This window comes from Schistocerca serialis, chromosome 1 (assembly GCF_023864345.2).
Source record: "Schistocerca serialis cubense isolate TAMUIC-IGC-003099 chromosome 1, iqSchSeri2.2, whole genome shotgun sequence".
NCBI classification, from domain to species: domain Eukaryota; kingdom Metazoa; phylum Arthropoda; class Insecta; order Orthoptera; family Acrididae; genus Schistocerca; species Schistocerca serialis.
The window spans coordinates 429,210,985-429,229,846 of NC_064638.1; the positions used below are offsets into that span (position 1 = coordinate 429,210,985).

Genomic DNA, 18,862 nt, shown 5'->3' on the forward strand with positions numbered 1-18,862 from the left:
TGGGTGGAGGAGAATCATTTGATAACGTTGCGTTGTGAGATCATTGGAAATCAGGCAATAATGCAGACTGCACAGAAACTCTTCCTGTCGTACTACTGGGAGTTGCATGCAGTGGACATTTGGAGTCGGGTACTCCGCGAAGGACATTGCTCACAGGGGCACATAAAGCTGCACAAGGCGCAAACAGCACATAAATTGGACAGAAGCTGCTGGCGGCGTATAGCAAGGTCTACAATTCTACATTTTGCCTCTTGTCAAGGATTCAGGGCGTCGATGGCAGAACGAACCGTTTGCCGTGCAGTGTGTGGATGGTGTAGTTCAGGCCAGAGGTGGTTCTTTGACGCTTTGGGAGTCTTTATCGTACTTGCCCCCACTCATTCGAGTTACCATGAGCATGAACCAAGATGTTTATTTCCACATTCTCAGCGAGCAAGTGTTGTCTGTGTTTTAACATCTTCATGATGAGAATGTTGTGAACACTCCGTCTCCCAAAACAACAACAACACTGTTCAGAGGATTGCACACATACGTTCCTGGTTTGACGAACAATCAGGCCCCCTATGACACCTAGACCGGCCCGCCAAATCTCCCGATCTGAATCCCATAGTAACTGCCTGGAACTATTTTAAAGAGTAAGTGAGAAGTAACAATCCATGTTCCCGCAATGTGGTACCGGTAGCTCTAAGGAATCCAATAAACAATTAATGGCTTGAGCTGGATATGGCATAAATGAAGAAATCTGTGGGCTGTCTTCCTCGCCGGACTGAGGTCATTATTAAGGTTATAGCCGATGTTAGTGTGCTGTCCCCAGTGCGTGATTAATGTTGTGGGCGGTCTGCTTGCTGGCGGGTCCGCAGTGCGCATGCAGCGTCGCGTGATACTAACCCTGAGGCTGATGTCGCGGGGAGCCCCCGCAGCTACTGGTTTGGCGGCGGCGGCACGCGGTGCGCGCCAGCGTGCAGCGCGCGGCCCTCATTTAACGGAACGCTCCGCCGTGGGCCGCCAGTACCTCTCCGGAGCCCGCAGTGCAGCCATGGCCAGGCACCAAGCATCACTCGCCTACTGCGCGTGCGCAATAACCGTCTTGGCAGCCTTCGCAGCCACAGCAAGTGCCCGTGAGTACATACCGTCGTCTCGTTCCCGGTGGCGTGGTCCCCACATTCAGCTCGGTTCTGCCCCGCTTTCGACTGCTTTACAAATGTGTTCAATATATTATTTGTAAACGGTCTTGTGAAGCTGTGACATGATTTCAGCAGAGCTTAACTTAGCGGTGTCTATGCCGTAGGAATGTTCGCCAATGCGACTGTTTGTACCTACGATAAGACGTACACGAGGTTTGAAATTTATACCCAACAAAAAAGTGAATTATCATGTTTAACATTTTTTCAGTCTCATGTCATCACCTGTGTACATGTGCAAAGGATCCTTAATTATTACTCGTCACTGTTCTCGAAAACTGTACTTGCAGAAACAAAACGTAATTGGGTCTGACGGACGCCAGAATTATTTGTTGGTGCAGAGGATAGTTCACACACAATAAAATTTATGTTTCAGTAACCTTGACTGAAGTTTTTCAGGCTTAAGGTGGCCTGCTTGCGGGAGAAAATTGAGCATAGTTACGCAGAACTTTTATGAAGGATCTTCTCGAATTATTTCCCAAATTTGCTAGGCGAGCAAGCATTTAACCTTAACTCATAATGTTTTACACTGTCTCCTCTATAATGAACACTAATTGGTAAACATACAGCGATTTGAGCCAGATCCTATTTACTGCAACTTGTACCATTTCTTATACTCGTCAGAGTACATGACCGACAGATTTGCTGCATCTCCTTAGACTCTTCTGTCTCTGAATAGTATGCTCTTCTCCCTATTCACGCTCTGGATGATTGTGTATTGTTTGATTATTGCATTATGTATATGTAAAACAATGTGCAAAAAATCATTTTATGCATTCATTTTGTATCGTGCAACTAGTCACGAAACGGCAGGAACAACAGGAAAATTTCCAGTAAACAAATTTCTTGTATGAGAGAAAGCTTAATTAACAATCATCGTCTGAGTTACTGACGTCCTTAGCCCGTAAATGCTTTCCTCCACGTCGATCAGTGTTACTAGATGAATTTTTGTAGCGGATTGGAAATATGCGCAGCTAGAGAGCAACAAAGATTTGTTCTGCACGCTATTCGCAGAAACAGTTGCAGTTCTTCTCTCCTGTCGGCTTGAGTCATGACTGACTGCCAGGTCAACGATCGTAGGAACACTTTACCTTTCACCCTTTAGAAGGCTGCTACTAAATCAAAATTGAAAGAAAAGTCGATACAGGCCGTTCAATGTAAGCTGAGAGATCATGAATTTGGCAAATCAACCAACGTGGACAAAGAATTTCAAAACTTTTTCCTAAATAGTGGCGAAACAAAAGAAACCTCCTGTGGGAAAACTACCAATTCGTAATTTTAAAATTAGTTCGCGCCCAGCGTGAAGCCTTTGTTAACTTTTGCAGCATATCACTAAATGTTGTGTAATGTCTAAAATTATTTTCTACTGATTACGAATAATGCAGAATAATGTCGGAACAATGTCAGTGTTATCGTCGGAACTCTTTATATAAACGGTGCTGCCGTGGATGTATCGGCAATAAGCGTATCGTGAAACATCCAGACGAATGCTTGATGAGTTTTTAGAGTAACATATTAATTCCTTTTGCTATCATCTAGGATTCCACGTGATAGCTCATCAGAGATAAAAAACACTAGAGACGTTTTAAGTTATACGAAGAAGACTAACTACATTAAATGACTATAGACAATTAGCGCTGCAAGGTTAGAGACCTCACGCGAGCTTCAAAATACTTCCATGTTGTTTCTCATTCGCTTTTCAGAACTACATGCGAACCTAATAGACTACATGTAAGAAAGATTGGTTAGTAATATTTACTTTCTGTTTCAATCTAACGTGCTTATTCTGTGAACAGCGGATTCGCAAATGCCGCAACCCCATTTTCTGCTAAGTATGTCTGTCTCGGCACACTTGCGCTTTCCAATGAAATGAAAGTAACCACTTTTTAGAAACAGATATAATTTCATTGCGTTAGTGCGTCAGCGAGAATAATTAAAAGAGCAAGTACTACTAAAGCGTAGTGCAATCTGTCAGGACAGAAGACTTCTCGGCACAGCTGGAACAGCAGCGCATATTAAAGAGCTAACGGTAACACGTTAGTGCAAGAGTAACAGTTTTCGCTGCGGGCAGACATGAAAACTTCCATTTGGAAAAATGGTTTCCAGTAAACTGTTACGAAACAATGTGGCTCAAACCATGTACAATTCTCATAGTTCTGCGTGCAAACCTGTGAATGCTCAGTGTCCATCCAATCTGTATGAATATTTTGATAAATCGATGAGAACGTTGTCTCCAGATATCACTACTGTATTTAACTATAATGGCAACACACAGACAAGGAGACATTCCTTGTGATAATTTCGTATTTTTTTCATGACTGGATCGTTACTCCTGCCCTTATCACTATCAAGTAAACAATGGGTAAAAGCAGTTTCATTTTATTTACGTATCAGGATGACAGATTAAAGCTGATAAATTGGACATGAAAAAAAAAAAACCGCTAGTGTCACGTTTAAACTACCTAGTGCTCGTAGACTGCAGTGGTACACAATCTTAGTATGTTCCTTCACGTCGTCATAACACCACTGATAAGTTACACCGTGATTTTTAGCGACTCGCTGCAGCTTTACCACCCGGGTATAGCAGCTTCCCTGATACAGACGAAAATGTTGGTTTATGGGAGCGTAAATTTCTCTTGTAGTTGACAAGCGTTTCTTTTCCTGCTTTAGCTTCTTACCTACCATGTTAAGATACCAACGAGTGATACATTCCTCTCCTAACGTGCTGCATGTTTTCGTATAAACTTAGTGACTGGACACCATCTTAAAAGCATCTGGTTCAGTTCGTACGAGAATGTAGAGTAGCTTAGATTGTTTACCCAATAACGAATTATACGCACAGTATCGCAACCAAATTAAAAATAATGCTACTTTTTATAAGAGTATAAATTGTGTGCCAGTGGGCCTATGTTCGGCAGTATTAATAAATTCTTCAAAAGATTTTATATTATGTTTGTGCCCACAGCTTAAAGTACCCGTCTCAACAGGGTTTTAAGGTTGCTGTTGCGCTGGTAGCCATAGTTTTCTGTTACTGGGGCAAATGAGTCACTTTGTCCATCTTACGTTTGCACTGTGTAGGATATATCCAGAAACTACATGAGTTTACATTTGTGTCAGATACCGGTATGTCAAATACCGAGAACAAGATCAACTTTTTAGTTCTCTGGACACATGATGATTAGTATCGATTGTTTTTCACTTGAGGCTAGTTTACAGATGTAACATATAAAACAGTAGGAAATTGTTTCATCTGGTGCGACACAGCGAAGTTAGCGGAAATATAGTCAAACGTGCAGCAGACATCCTTTTCTAACAATTAGCATCTTAGGAATGAATGACTTCACAGCGCAGAGAGGAAATAGAAACAAAGAGAATACCAAGATTCTAAACTAAACGAAAACAACACAACAACAAACTATCTTACATGGCATAATTTTCAGGACTTCTTAAAGTTAAAAGTTTAGCGCTTTGAACGTTACCCCTTAAACAAACTCTGACACTCAATGTGCAGGCGTACAGTATTTTAAACCATGATTCGAATTTAAGGGGTATAAATTAATTATTCTGCGGACATCGTTTAGAAACATAAATTTGTCGCTCAACTCCCCACGTATAGTAGCGGTACATCGGTGTTTCTCAACAGTGACAGAGGCACTTCAGCAGACTGCCCGCGTCCTTGCCTGCGGTATTTTGCTTCTCGGTGTCTGTTCAGAGCTGTGACTTGTTTACTGATCGTGTTCATCGCGTGTCTTTTCTTGCCTCACACTTACGTCCGGGATGTGAATCTCTCACGGAAGTTAACTGACTTGCTACTGTGCGCAGGCAATAACTGTGCGAAGCAACGGGTGCAATGAAAGGATAGCAGCAGATACCGCCTAAGATGATGATCGGGCTAACTACATTTAAAACTGTACTACCTACACGTAGTTTTGACGGCCTAATCACTGTCTGTTAATATAGTCATCCCATGTATTGTATAATTTCTCGCTTGGTGGATCCAGACAAGCAATGACTATGGCACGGAACGTTTTCTGAGTCATAGGAAAATCACCCGTTCCCCATTCTCATGCTATGTATATACTGACAAATATGCGCATTAGAATCATTCGTAGTCTCTCCGTCACAGTGAAGCTAAATTACTTCTACAGCTTGCTTAGTGGCACTGAAACGATGTAATACACAGAACAAGCTCAACTAGAGAACGTCTGAATTGGTGCACGAGTGTGGACTCTAAAAGCAAGACACATGAATATACTGCCGATAAACGTGGAAATATATACCCCGCTTTGTAATAGCAAAGTAACGGTTGACAAGGAGTTAAATTATTATGCCTCTCAAGTAGCAGTAATGTTGTATTAATTTGGAAGTATTTCCCGACAATTTGCAAGGTTGTACTGGAAGAACTGGTGGGACTCTCATTTTAAGGGTTTTCTGCTCATAACTACATTACACGTACAATGGTAGTTGTTTCTTTGCTCAAGCTATAAGTAACTGATGTGGTGATTTCTGAAGTTACAAGCATTCAGCTGTATTGGACACAGGCATCTAAATCCAAAAACTGTACTAGTTTTGCAATTCTCTCCTTGGCGTTTGCTCCTACAGGGCTCATGCAGTTAAGTTGAAATTATACCGTCCAGTGTCACATTTTTCTTGCTCTATGAAACAAATTATAGTATTGATTAAGAAGAGGAACTTGACTCATCACTGAAACTAAAAGGTCGTCCCAAGACGGCTTTGGTATTTCTTTTTTGTTCCAGTTTTACAGGATATTTCAATAAATAACTCCAAACTTTTGTCATCAAACAGTGATACTCTAATCTGCAGATATGTGTACCTGCGATGTGGCAAGTCTAAGTTTTTAAGTGCAGACGAACTATAAAGGAATTGATAAATAAGCAAATTGCTGCCATGAGGCGACAATTAATACTTGCTTCAATAAGCTGGTTTTCGGTGTGGCGTATGTAGTATCACAGATTGTGGCTAAATCAACCAAAAACAATTTTTTCATGAACAACACAATGATGGTTGATTTAATCCACCCATCAGTATGCCTCTCAAGTCATTGATGGATGCGTTCATGCTCGCTCTCCACACACAGAAACGCAATTTAATGTGCGATGATTTACCGAGACGGAGAAGAGAGAGCACAACATTAACCAAGCAGACAGATACACAGTGCCTGCGTACTGGATAACTGCCGTCACTGCACGTAGCTGTGGTGACGAGAAACAATGACGTAGATAGGCAGCTGAAGCGTCTAGAGATCGCTCTCTCTCTCTCTCTCTCTCTCTCTCTCTCTCTACACGCAACTGGTGCAAGTGAACAAACAAACGATGCTCTTAGCGTACGACAGCTGGTATCCCATTCTGCAAATATCACGTCAGAAGCAACATGTAAATAATTCCATCGGATTATATCATTGCCCACTCCTCAACTTTGTTAAAATCCGTATTGAAATCACGTGAGAACTTACAACTGCAGAGAAGTCGTTCCCATGCTCATCAATAACACTGCTGAGGAAATACAAATATTCCTTATGAAAATGTAGAACAACCAAGGGTCAACAGACAAATGATTTATTAATGGTGTCTTTCAACTAGATGGAATTCATTGATTGGAGAGCCACTAAGAAGTCTGGGTTGATAGGTGCAGTACGTGAGTAGTTACTAGCAGAATAGGAAATGGACAATTGCGGGTGGCATCTGTATTGACTACTCAACCACATATTTTTTTTGTCTAAAAAGTGGGAAACCGTAATTAATTTTTGCAGTGTCTAGAAACTATGATAAAACTTGTGCTACCATTGGGTGTTCGATGTTGAAGGCGATTTTGTGTTCGTTCGAATGGCATAGAAGTGTGTGTTGTCTGGCCTGAGAGCGAAATCGATAAGAAAATATAGCTGAAGAAAGGTCATGGACCTTAGGTGCGCGTTTTGCGTGGAGCCGGTTTTTGCCGCCGGCCACGCTAGGAAAAACAACGCAGTACGGGCTGCTTGAATCAGCCAAGCATTCCTGTTCGCGGATGCGTCTCTCCCGCAGGTGTGTCGGAAGACGGAAGACCACGTCGCTGTACTCAGAGCCCGCACCTACCGCGTCATGACGAAAATTAAAAAAAAAAAAAAATTAGCCCAGCAGGCAACAAGCGATGGTCTGGCGACACACACACTGAGCTCACAGATATTTTGTCATGGTTTTGTACAATTTTCGGATGATTTTCAACACGTAACGGAGCAGAGATTAGGTAGCGACTTGATCTCAGACGACGGCATTTTGATGAGTGTAATGCAAGATCAAGTAACTAAAAGAGTGCAACTAAAAATAGTGCAGTTAGTTTAGTCTCAACATGCTGTCCTATTACGGATATACATTTAGTTCAGCGATTTACTTATTTTTAGACCATTTAATAGTATATTTTTTCACGCTCTGCAAAGCAGGAATTTATGGAGGCGATCACTTCATCTTTTGATGAAAATTTCTTGCCAACAAGACAAATTGTCAAGTGAGGGAATACTATGACTTGGTATTAAATGTGAATGAGGGGCCAGCAAACCAGTTTGGAACCCTACTGATGGTACTCGCCACTGTAAGAGCTGTGAACTTGAGCATTGTTCTACTGAAGGCGCACGCTTTTGTGTTCCAATCTTGATCGTTCTTAGATTATCTCCAGTTGCAAACGAATAGAAAAAGTGTAGTCAAGTTAAGAGATCATAAAGCTGTCTTCAACGCAAAAGATGTTTTAATGCCACAGCGCTTTAGTATGCATTATCTTATTGCAAGTATGCCCTTGCCTTCCCCCCTTCATTTGAACTAATTTATCCAGTCAGTTACAGGGCCGGCCGGAGTGGCCGTGCGGTTCTAGGCGCTACAGTCTGGAACCGCGTGACCGCTACGGTCGCAGGTTCGAATCCTGCCTCGGGCATGGGTGTGTGTGATGTCCTTAGGTTAGTTAGGTTTAAGTAGTTCTAAGTTCTAGGGGACTGATGACCACAGCAGTTAAGTCCCGTAGTGCTCAGAGCCATTTGAACCATCAGTTACAGGTGGTACCACAGTTTAGCGTGGTCTGCGAACCACGCTGTACCTTAGAATTTTTTCCTGCGGATACATCATAGCGAAATGTTAAAGAAGCCGTAATTGGCAGAAACATTTACAGGGCTCACTAAATATTGAACTCCAAACGTCTGACATTTTTAATCTGAAGTGAGCCCATTTATCCACAGAGTCGTACATAAAGATTAAAATTACAAAATGCAGTGGTCATCGCCATACGAGCAGAAAAATACTCTTTGCCTTCATTGGAGCATTCACACCCACTTCCGCGTATTTCGAGGTTTACATGGGCGTTTGAGTGTAATCACCAAAGGAGTCATTCACCATTCCCAAATTCATCAGTAACATAATGTTTTAATCATGTCAGGTATCTAAAAGATCATTAGTCTCACACAACTTAATTTTGTAGTTGTCCATTACTATAACAAAGTTTTCAATGGTTTACTTTCTACTGACCTCAACTGGTCGGCAGTAATTCTTTGTAATTTCTTTCCAAGAAATTAACATGGCTTAACAGTCGTCGCATGTATTGAAACTAAGACTTAACTGGTACTTCCTTAAACTATAACTGTCTATTTTAGTTAACCGAATTTGTAATTTTTTATTGTAGTAGTTGTATCCGGCTACGCCTTGTTATGATCCAGTCTGGTAAAACGGCAAACAAAGAAAGAGAAAGCACACGTTTCTAATACACATGGGAATTGAATGTATGTTCTAATATCCTTCTCTCAGCTGCCTCTACCCATCTCCTCCTGTTCTTCTTTGTCAGTCTCCTTCTCCCCCTCTTCCTCTCTACTCCTACCCCATTCTTATGTCCATTTCCTCCCACCCATCTGTTCATCCCTTCTCCCCCTCCCCCCCCCCCGTCCCCCTACCCAAATTTCTCTAACCTTTGGGCTTATTTATTGTTGTTACAAATTCAGATTATATAGCAGTGTTATAATCATAATCCAATATCCCAGAAATACAACTTACCCGTAAAAGACTCACCAATCTTTGGTGAGTACGTGCTTGGCTACCATGGGACCCCACCCTTTGCAGCACTGCTTCCTCTTCCTTTGCTGCATATCTGGACTTTGACTATCTCTTATCTCCGCTGACTTTCCGTCAGATAGTCCTTTAGGTACAGACCCTGCCTGGAATTGGTTCCTTCCCAGCTCTACCTCAGCTCCGTTAACGATTATATGGTCCCTACTACTGGGTTTGACCTGTCATCTTTTCCAAATTTTACAGAAGTGTTTGTCATGCAGGGAAGGTCGCCCACTGTGGCATATGCTGTGACTCGGTGCCCTCCCGCGCTGGCACTCTTCCTTCCTGTTGTAGTATGCCCAATGCCCAACACCAAGCACAGTAGCTTGGAGGGGGGGGGGGGGTTAGTCAAGTACCTACCCTGACCACACAGGGAACACACTGTTAGTGTCCTCGCTGCACAGCCCCCATGTATGCCATGGAATATGTCTCCATCATGACTAGAGCACAGGGACTCCCGGTAATGGATTTGTGGCCAGAGAATCATTGCTCTGGCTGCTTGGTGCCTATGGGAACAGCCCCATTCGGAGTGGGTAGCACTATAGTGGATAATTCACGCTTGAAGCGACTTAAACTTTGTTCAACTGGTGGTCATATGACTCCAGCAGCCTCTTCACATAGAAAGGTCTCTTATGCTGCAATGAAGTGCGACCCAAATGTGTTCCCTTCCTTGGCTATGCCAAGGGAGAAATAGAGGACTTGATGACTAGGAGCAAAATCCTTTCCCCCAAAACATGATCTGTACCAGGACCGATGAGAACATCTTTTTGACCACAAAGCTTTTTTTTTTTTTTTTTTTTTTTAACACATTGGAGACAAATGTGGGAAAGTTGCAGCTATCTCTAAGATGAAAAGCAGTGCCCTCCTGCCAAAAACATCACATGCTCGCTCACAGGCGCTGCTCTCTCGTGAAAAGTTGGGTGACATTCCCGTGACTCACTCCCACAAGTGTCTCAGTATGGTCCAGTGCATCATCTTTCACAATGATATGCTTTCGCAATCTGACAATGAGCTGCGGGGAAACTAAGAGCAAAGAGGTGTGCACTTCACCTGCCATGTACTTAGGGGACCAAGGGAAAACAGAGCTGCTACTGGGGCGTTCATCTTCGCTTTCGAGGGTGGTACATTGCTTGAGAAGGTCAAGCTGGTGGTCTGCTGGTGTGACATGAAACCCTAGGTTCCTCATCCTTTGAGATGCTTCAGGTGTATGAAACTTGGACATAAATCTTTCCATTGCACTGGTACCTCTGTCAACAGGGATTGTGGACATCTGCTGCACGTGACCATTCTTTGAAAGCCTCACAACATCTGTGCAAACTATGGCGAGCTCTTCCTCCTAAGCATATTGCTCCATTTTTAAACGTGAGGACAAAATCCAGGAATATAAGACCATGGACGAGCTCACATAACAAGACGCCAGAAAAAGTATGAGTGTCTTAATCTCATACAAATGACAAAATCTTACACTACAGCTTCAACATAGTCACCTTCTCTGTCGATGATGCCTTCCTCTGTTGAGCCTCTTATGGCGTGCCCTCAGGGCCATCCATTGATATCAGTCCCCCAGGCGGTCAGGGGTCCTTTCATGCTTCCACCACACCCACTTTGGGTGCATTTGCTCCCCACCTGCTAGGGACACCCAGCCTCAGGCACAGCATCCACCTCTGGTTTCTGTAGCTGGGAAGAGGTCCCGCAGGACTCTTCCTTCGATGCATCACGCTGGTCCACAGCCAGAAGCCAGCCAGTGGCTGAAGGAACCAAAGGCTGCTGCCATTGGACTTCTCATTCTTCCTCTGTTCCCAAAGTCAATTCAGGGACACCTTCCCAGTCATTGTCTACAGTGGAGAAGGACAAAACTGACAAAGGAAACTGTGGTAGCCTCCACACTATTGGACTCTGCATGTACTCCATCTGTGCCCAAGGTGGAGATACTCTTGGTGCCTGAGACAACAGATTTCTCCAGGCAATATTCCACAGAACCTATGTCAGTGGTTCCCCTGTGCCACCCCTGCCATCTCAACCAGTGGTGGTACGTGATCCTGTGTCGTAAGCTGCCCTGTCCCACCTCCACCCAGTCGCTTCATACCTCTATTCAGTCTGATTCTCCAGTAGAAATGTAATGGATTTTTCCACTACCTGGCTGAGCTAAAGCAGCTTTTAAGCACTTACCCTGCATCCTGTATTGACATCCGTGAAACGTGGTTTCCAGCAACTTGCACTCCTGGCCTTCATGGTTCCCAAGGTTATTTAAAGAAGTGCACAAACTATGAGAGGATATCAGGTGGAGTTCTTATGTATGTGCTTGACCCTGTATACAGTGATCTTGTGCCTCCTGATACACCTTTGGAAGCTGTTGTTGTTTGGGTGGGGGCACATCAGGATTTTACAATCTGTAATGCTTATCTCCCTCCTGATGGTGTGTTCCAGGATGCACTGTCTGCATTACTCTCTTAGCTCCCCCAAACTTTCCTAGACTTGGGCGACTTCAACACCCATGACCCTTTGTTGAGCAGTACAATGATATCTGGCCATGGTCAAGACATCTAAACTTTATTGGTAGGACTTGATCTTTGCCTTTTGAACTCTGGTGCCCCCATACACTTCAGTGTGCCACACTGAACTTACTCAGCCATTGATGTAAAGGTCTTCTACCATCTATCAACTGGATTGTCCATGATGGACTGTACAGTAGTGACCACTTCTCTATCTTCCTGTCCCTCCCTCAGCATTGTTCCTCTGGACACCCAGCCATATGGGCAATGCAGCTGTTCAGCATAAAACGGCAGCCATTTTCTTGGTAGCCAACCAAGCCATCCCCCCTTCCTTGAGATCTATCCCCAGTAAAAGAAAATATCCTGGTGGACCTCAGAGATCTCTGCAGCCAATAGAGATCGTATGTGGGCTCTCCAATGCCATAAGCACCACCCTTCACTGGAGCACTTAATTACCTTTAAATGGCTCCATTCTGTGTCTGCTATCTCATAAAACGAAAAAGCAAGAATCCTGGGAGTGGTGCTTTTCTACCACCAGGTCACGTACCTCTCCATCACAGGTATGGGCAAAGATCAGACACCTTTACAGCTTGCACTCCCTTGCAGGTGTACCAAGTATTTCCTTAAGTGGTAAGATTTATGCTGCAGATAATGTTATGAAACATTCTGCTGAACATTGCGCTCAGTCATGTTCATCTGAGAACTACCACCCCACCTTTTGGCTCATTAAACAGCAGGTGGAGTGAATGCACATCTTTTGCTACCTGGCACCTGGAACCAAATAATGGTTCCACTCAATAAATGGGAACTCTGCAGTGCCCTAGTTCATTGGTCTGATGCAGCCTCAAGGCCAGATTGCGTCCACAAGCACATGCTGAAATATCTCTCTGGATTGTCAGCATCACGTCCTTGCCCTCTATAATCAGATCTAGACCTTCCATCTTAATGGCGAGAAAGTGCGGAAGTTCCGGTACTGAAACCAGGTAAGAACCACCTAGAGGTAGACAGTTATCGCCCAATGAACCTTACCAACATTCTCAGTAAGTTGCTCAGATGCGTGGTGGGCAAACAGCTGTTTTGGCTCCTTGAATCTTGGGGCCCTTTGGCTGCATCTCAGGGTGGTTTTCACAAACACCGCTCCACTGCCGATAATTTGGTTCACCTGGGGTCCACCATCTGATGGCCTCTGCCAGCCATCAGCACCTCAGCCTACAAAAGGCTTATGACGTGAGATGGTGTCATCACATCCTTACTATGTTATGTGTGGGTTCTCTAGGGTCCACTCCCGATTTTTGTCAAAAACTTCCTTCCACTGCATGTGCTGTATTCAAGTGGGTGCTTCACTCAGTATCCCCCATACCCATACAATGTCCCGAAGAGCTCTGTACTAAACATTCCCCTCTTTCTGGTGGTCATCAATGGCCTAGCGGTGGATGTGGGGTCTTCACTTCGCCCTCCTTATATGCTGACGATTTTTGATTTTATTATTGCTCCTCTAGTATGGGTATTTGCTGATCATCCTGTACACTTTACCACACAAAACGCGCAGACGCGGGCTCTCACCCATGACTTTGGGTTTTCAGCTGCCTAGACTCATGTCATCCACTTCTATCACCATCGTACTTGTCACCCACACCCAGAGCTTTACCTGGACGATCAATTGGTTCTTTTAGTTGTGATGTGTTGCTTTTTGCGACTGGTCTTAGATTCCCAGCTAACTTGGCTTTCACACCTTCGCCAAGTTAAGTGCTGACAGCACCTCAATACACTTCACTGCCAGTCACACATCTCAGTCAGTCACAGATCTCTCTACCCATTTATGGCCATAGAAAGCCCTTATTCTGTCCCGTCTTGACTATGGGAGTCTTGCGTTTGATTCAGTATCACCCTCAGCATTGCAGATATTGGACCACATTCATCATTGTGGGGTCTGACTTCCGACAGGAGCCTTCTGCACTAGCCCTCTGAACAGCCTAAAAGTCGAGGCTGGAGTCACTCTGTTACCTATAAGGCACCAGCAACAGTTGCTCAATTACACTACATGCATTTGTAACTTCCCTGAACATCCTAACTACTGCGTCCTTCTTCTTTAAAGGAAGCTCCACCTCCCACAACAGTGACCCAGAACTGGGTTTACAATTGCTGCATACCTCCAGTGTGTTTGTTCAGAACTGTTACTTCCTCCACTGTCGCCTCTGGTCAGGGAGACATTGGTTCTGCCCCCCTTATTCATGTTCGATCTTGCACTTGGAACAGTATCCTAATGAATGGTGACTCTCTTAGCAGCCTTCAGGCTATAGACCAGTGCTACTCTCCTCACCCACTGGTTGCAGTAATCTAGGATCTTGTCCCTGACCTGTACTAAGCTCGATGGCCAGTAGTTCTCGTTTGGGATTTCCAGTTGACAAGCTGGCCATCAGTATGCCGATTCTGGAAATTGGGGTCACTTTGGTCTTTTATACGCAGTCAATCGCTGGAAGTCTGGAACTCAGAATGGTCTGCCCTGTTCTCCCATACACTAAGGAGACTATGGTCACATAGCAGTCTTTCCTGCATGCTTCTCACAGGGAATTCACCGTCCTCTGTCTACTCCACATTGGCCACACTTGGCTAAGGCATGGCTATATTGTTCGACATGAGGATCACCCTCACTACCAATGTGGAGCCTGCCTGATGGTGGCCCACTTTCTCATAGGCTGCTCTAATTTAGCTGCTTTGAGACAACATTTTAATCTTCCTGAAATGCCACATCTGGTGCTAGCAGATGACGCCAAAGTGGCTGAACTGGTGTTACATTTTGCCCACGAAGGTGGTTTCTACTTATCCCTGTAAGGTAGGTCTTTTGGCCTCACTGATCACTTGAAGTATTGGATGGGCACCCCTCTCCTGCCCTCATACCCCCTCCCTTCCTCCCCCGCCCACCCTGGGACTCCCTTGCCGTTTGGTGGCTCTTGCCTGGTGACCTAGCCTGGCCCGTATCCTTCCAGCCTTTTTAATCTTTTTCATTTTTCATTTTTCGTTTTTCATTTTTCATTTTTCATTTTTCATTTTTCATTTTTCATTTTTCATTTTTCATTTTTCATTTTTCATTTTTCATTTCTCAATTTCAATGCTTTGACTTTTCTGTGTGGTCTTTTTCATGGGTTTTATTCTGTTTTTATTGTGTTAATTACACTTAGGTTTTCCAGGATTTGCCTTTTACCTCGTTCCCCTGACAACCACTCCTGGTTTATTCTAAACAGATGAAGAGACTGCTGACCTTGCAGTTTAGTCCCTTTCAGTCCAAAGAAACAAACCAACCAACCAGCCAACCAACTAACTACAACTTTCGTGTTTTCTGTGGAAATTGTCTGTGAGGAAGAAAACAAAACAACAATGTGTTGTGTATCGGTCTGTGCACGAAAAAAGGGGAGTCATATCTCGGGTTCTGTTGATGACTGAGATAAGCAGTCAAATGGTTTTAAATAGCTCTTTAACTATTAGAAGAATGGACATACTGAGGTGAGCAATGAGTATGACGGGAGGGGATGCTGCGTAAGTTGGGAATTAGGGTTGGACGGAAATCGTGCTCAGATAGCCGAATTTAAGGCGAGTGCTCGCATAGAGCGGGAAATCCGTGTTTGAATCCCGCTCCAGCAGAAGTTTTCACTTGACATCATGAATTCATTTCGACGCCCAGTTGTGTCCAGTGTCAAAATTTATTACATTTCATAGTGTATATCTACTTCTGTGCCATGAAGAACGGTATGTGCTAGTTTGGCCCATCCTAAAGGACAGACAGGACACACAAATTAAATGGGAATGATCACGTGGATAATGTTATGGGGGGAAAAGCAAACCAGAGACTGCGTTTTATTAGAAAAACACTTCGAAGGTGCGATAAGTCAGTAAACAGACTGCCTATATTATGATTGTCCATCCTCAGAAAAGGGCAGCTCGTGTTGTATTATAGGAAAATAAGCGATAGTGTCACAGATATTACAAGCGAGTTGGCGTGACAATCATTACAACAAAGGCGTTTCTCATTGTGGGGAGATCAATCGCCAGCTTTCTCTTCCGAATGTGAACATATTTTGATATTTTGTTGGCAATCACGCACATAGGGGTAATAGACCATCACGATAAATTCACAGCTGACTTGGAAAGATTTAAGCATTTGTTTTTCCTGCACACTGATTGAGAGGGGAACCCTCTGTCAGGCACTTAATTGTTTGTTGCAGAGAAGTCATGTACAAGTAGGTCCAAAAGTTAAAATGTTGACCTCGTGAATATATGGGACGAAGGTCAGGAAACGGAATAAATGAAGGCTCTTGGTAAATATAAGTTTAGTCCACCTCTTGTTTCTTACTAACTGACGCTGCTGTCTCTAATCATTACTGATGTTTCTTCATGTGCGTGATAAATTAGTAGATATACTCACATGGTGCAGGTAGAAACGACGGTCGTTTAAATAATTTTTAATTGGAGCTTGGTTGCTTTGTTTGAGAATTATTTAATCTTCACAATACCCACACATTTTCAACAACGTGTATCACTAAAGAAAGGGGAAGGTACCTCATGTCATCTTAAAAAGACATAAAATTTATTAATTGTTGCTGACTGATATTAATATGGTTTTTACAGAAGTACTGATGTGGGAGTAGGATCCTCTGTAAAGTTACATCCGCTACTGAGAATTAAATTTGTGTGTTAAGTTTAACAGAACAATTTTAAGCACTCATGAAATCTAGTATGCGACTACATTAAAAACAATAAATATTTTTTAAAGTATAAAGTAGTACCTGATTAGACTACAATACTTTCAGAAGGTGGGCACAAAAACCCTCCCCCACATTTGGTATTTCCAAGGTTAGTGGCCGTTATGTCATTTGAAGACAGTGTCCACATTTCGTGTACGAGGCACCGATAAAACGAATCTGTAATTGATGGAATGTGTACGGTACAGGAGTGGTGGTGGTGGTGCTGTGTCCTCAGAGCGGTGCGACTCGCCGTGCGTGCGGGTGTCTGAGTGCGGCTGGCTGGCGGCGCTGCTGCGTCGCGAGCCGCGGCCGCCGGGCGTCGCCGAGCTGCTGCGGGGCCTCGTCTGCGGCAGGGACGGCCGCTTCGTGCTCGTCTGCTGCGGCCCGCCACCGGGGCAGCCCAAACCCAAACCAGAGCCGCAGCCGCAGCCGCAGCCGCAGCCGCAGCCCAAGCCGAAGCCAGAGCCGAAGCCGAAGCCAGATGGGCCCGTCTGGCCACAGGACCCGCTGCAGCACCCAAACCTGCGGCTGCTGCCCGTGTGAGTGGCGTCGTCTCTTTCCAGTGTCTGCTCTTGTTTTCCTTAATAATGACCGCTTATTACTATATACAAGGTATATTCCGACTCCATAGTCAAAAGTTCGGAGATTGTTCAGTCATATTTTCTTTGTGTTTTCGTTCAAGGGGCCCGTAATCTCGGACGGCTCATTGCAGAAACGTAACGTATTTTGTGCAACAGAATTAGGGGACCACTCTTTGAAACCTCGTAATTCACACCCATTGAGATGCGTAAGTTTCCAATTTGGCTCATAGTGGCGTGCAACTTCCTCTCTAATGGTGCAAAAGCGTGGGCGCTGTGTCGTCACCCTCAGGCTGGACGACGCTTCTGGCAGGGAGGTGTCGACACGTGCGACAAAAAAGCTCAAAGCTCAGAAGGTCACGTGGCATGTAAGGTGGATTAATGGTGTCACATTGGCACCAAACTTCACCACATTTCTGCCCAGCACCACCGTGTCAAACCATGGAAGTGTTATCACACCCCTATTTCATACCTTCTTTTGACACCTTTGCGACGGAGGTTAGAACCGCTACACACCAAACCCCTTCGACACCCCTCCGGCAGTGTTTGCCTCCCTTCAGGAGCTACAACAGCGGCAAACCAGAATGTGTGTCGACGGGTAGTTTCGTAATGTGCTCAACTAAGGTCCTTTGGTGGCACTCAGGACCTTGCCGAACTTTTAGTTCTTAGGGGGACACTTTGCTGTTTTATTCACGCACATTCATGGCCATGTATTGGGCACTCTTCTTTATTAAACAGTCCTCCCTCACTCGACTGGACTCAATGAGTGGCCTCCAGTACATTCCTCGGTATTTATCCAGCACACCTTGGTCTCTATCAACAACCTTCTCACTTATGTTAGTGCTGCTACTAGTTTCGAAGATTTCCTTTGGATCCTCCACCACATGGGTATCCTGGGAAATGATCTTACTGATCGTCTAGCTGATAGGTGGCCACTTACCTCCATTCCCTCTATGCCTCCAGGGGTATATTTGCTGCTTTATGTTAAATCACTTTTGGCTCAATCGTGGGCCAACTCTTATGGGGCTACCTCCACTCTCCAATGAACTTTGTACAATCAAGGAGACTCCCACCACATGGCATGCCAGCCGGAGTGGCCGAGCGGTTCGAGGCGCTATAGTCTGGAACCGCGCTACCGTTACGGTCCCAGGTTCGAACCGTGCCTCGGGCATGGATGTGTGTGATGTCCTTAGGTTAGTTAGGTTTAAGTAGTTCTAAGTTCTAGGGGACTGATGACCTCAGCTGTTAAGTCCCATAGTGCTCAGAGCCATTTGAACCACATGGCATTCTTTCCTTCCCCTCTCCCAGTAGGAAGCTACCATCTTCTGCCATTTTCAATTTTCTGCAGGGCCCACCCCTCAACGTTATCCATATTTTCCTGGACTGCCCTGCCTTTTGGCACTTTATACTAATTTCACCCTTCCACCTTCCTTGTCCCAGGAATTAGTGGATGATCCTCAGATGATTGTCTGGTCTGAGGTTTCTTCGCAAAAGTGGTTTGTCCTCCCAAGTTTAAGTTCTTGAATTAGCCTCTGGAATTAGTCCCTTGATTAGCATTAGTGTTAGCCATGAGGCCTTGACCTCGCTTCCATACCTGCCAGTTTCTCCCCCACATTTGCCCTACTTTCTTTCTTGTGCCTTCTTCACTCGGTGTTGTCCCCGATGTGTCTTGATCGTGGTGTGGTGTGGGGATCGGGAAATGCCGGTGTTACTGGTGCCGCAGCACACAGTGTTTGTGTGGTGAACTTGCTTTCGCCATACCCACTCTCCGCCCCGCCCTCCCGATCCCCCTCCTGTTCT

General features: G+C 44.5%; 1 protein-coding gene across 1 annotated transcript in view; it reads left to right on the forward strand.

Annotated features, from left to right (window-relative positions):
• The first annotated feature begins 790 nt into the window (after nucleotides 1-790).
• LOC126481053 (CLIP domain-containing serine protease HP8-like) overlaps nucleotides 791-18,862 on the forward strand; it is a 47,189-nt gene continuing 29,117 nt past the window's right edge. The window contains exons 1-2 of the mRNA XM_050104574.1: nucleotides 791-1,115; nucleotides 16,720-17,023. Of these exons, the coding sequence (XP_049960531.1) occupies nucleotides 791-1,115; nucleotides 16,720-17,023 (629 nt within the window). The remainder of the gene's footprint in view (nucleotides 1,116-16,719; nucleotides 17,024-18,862) is intronic.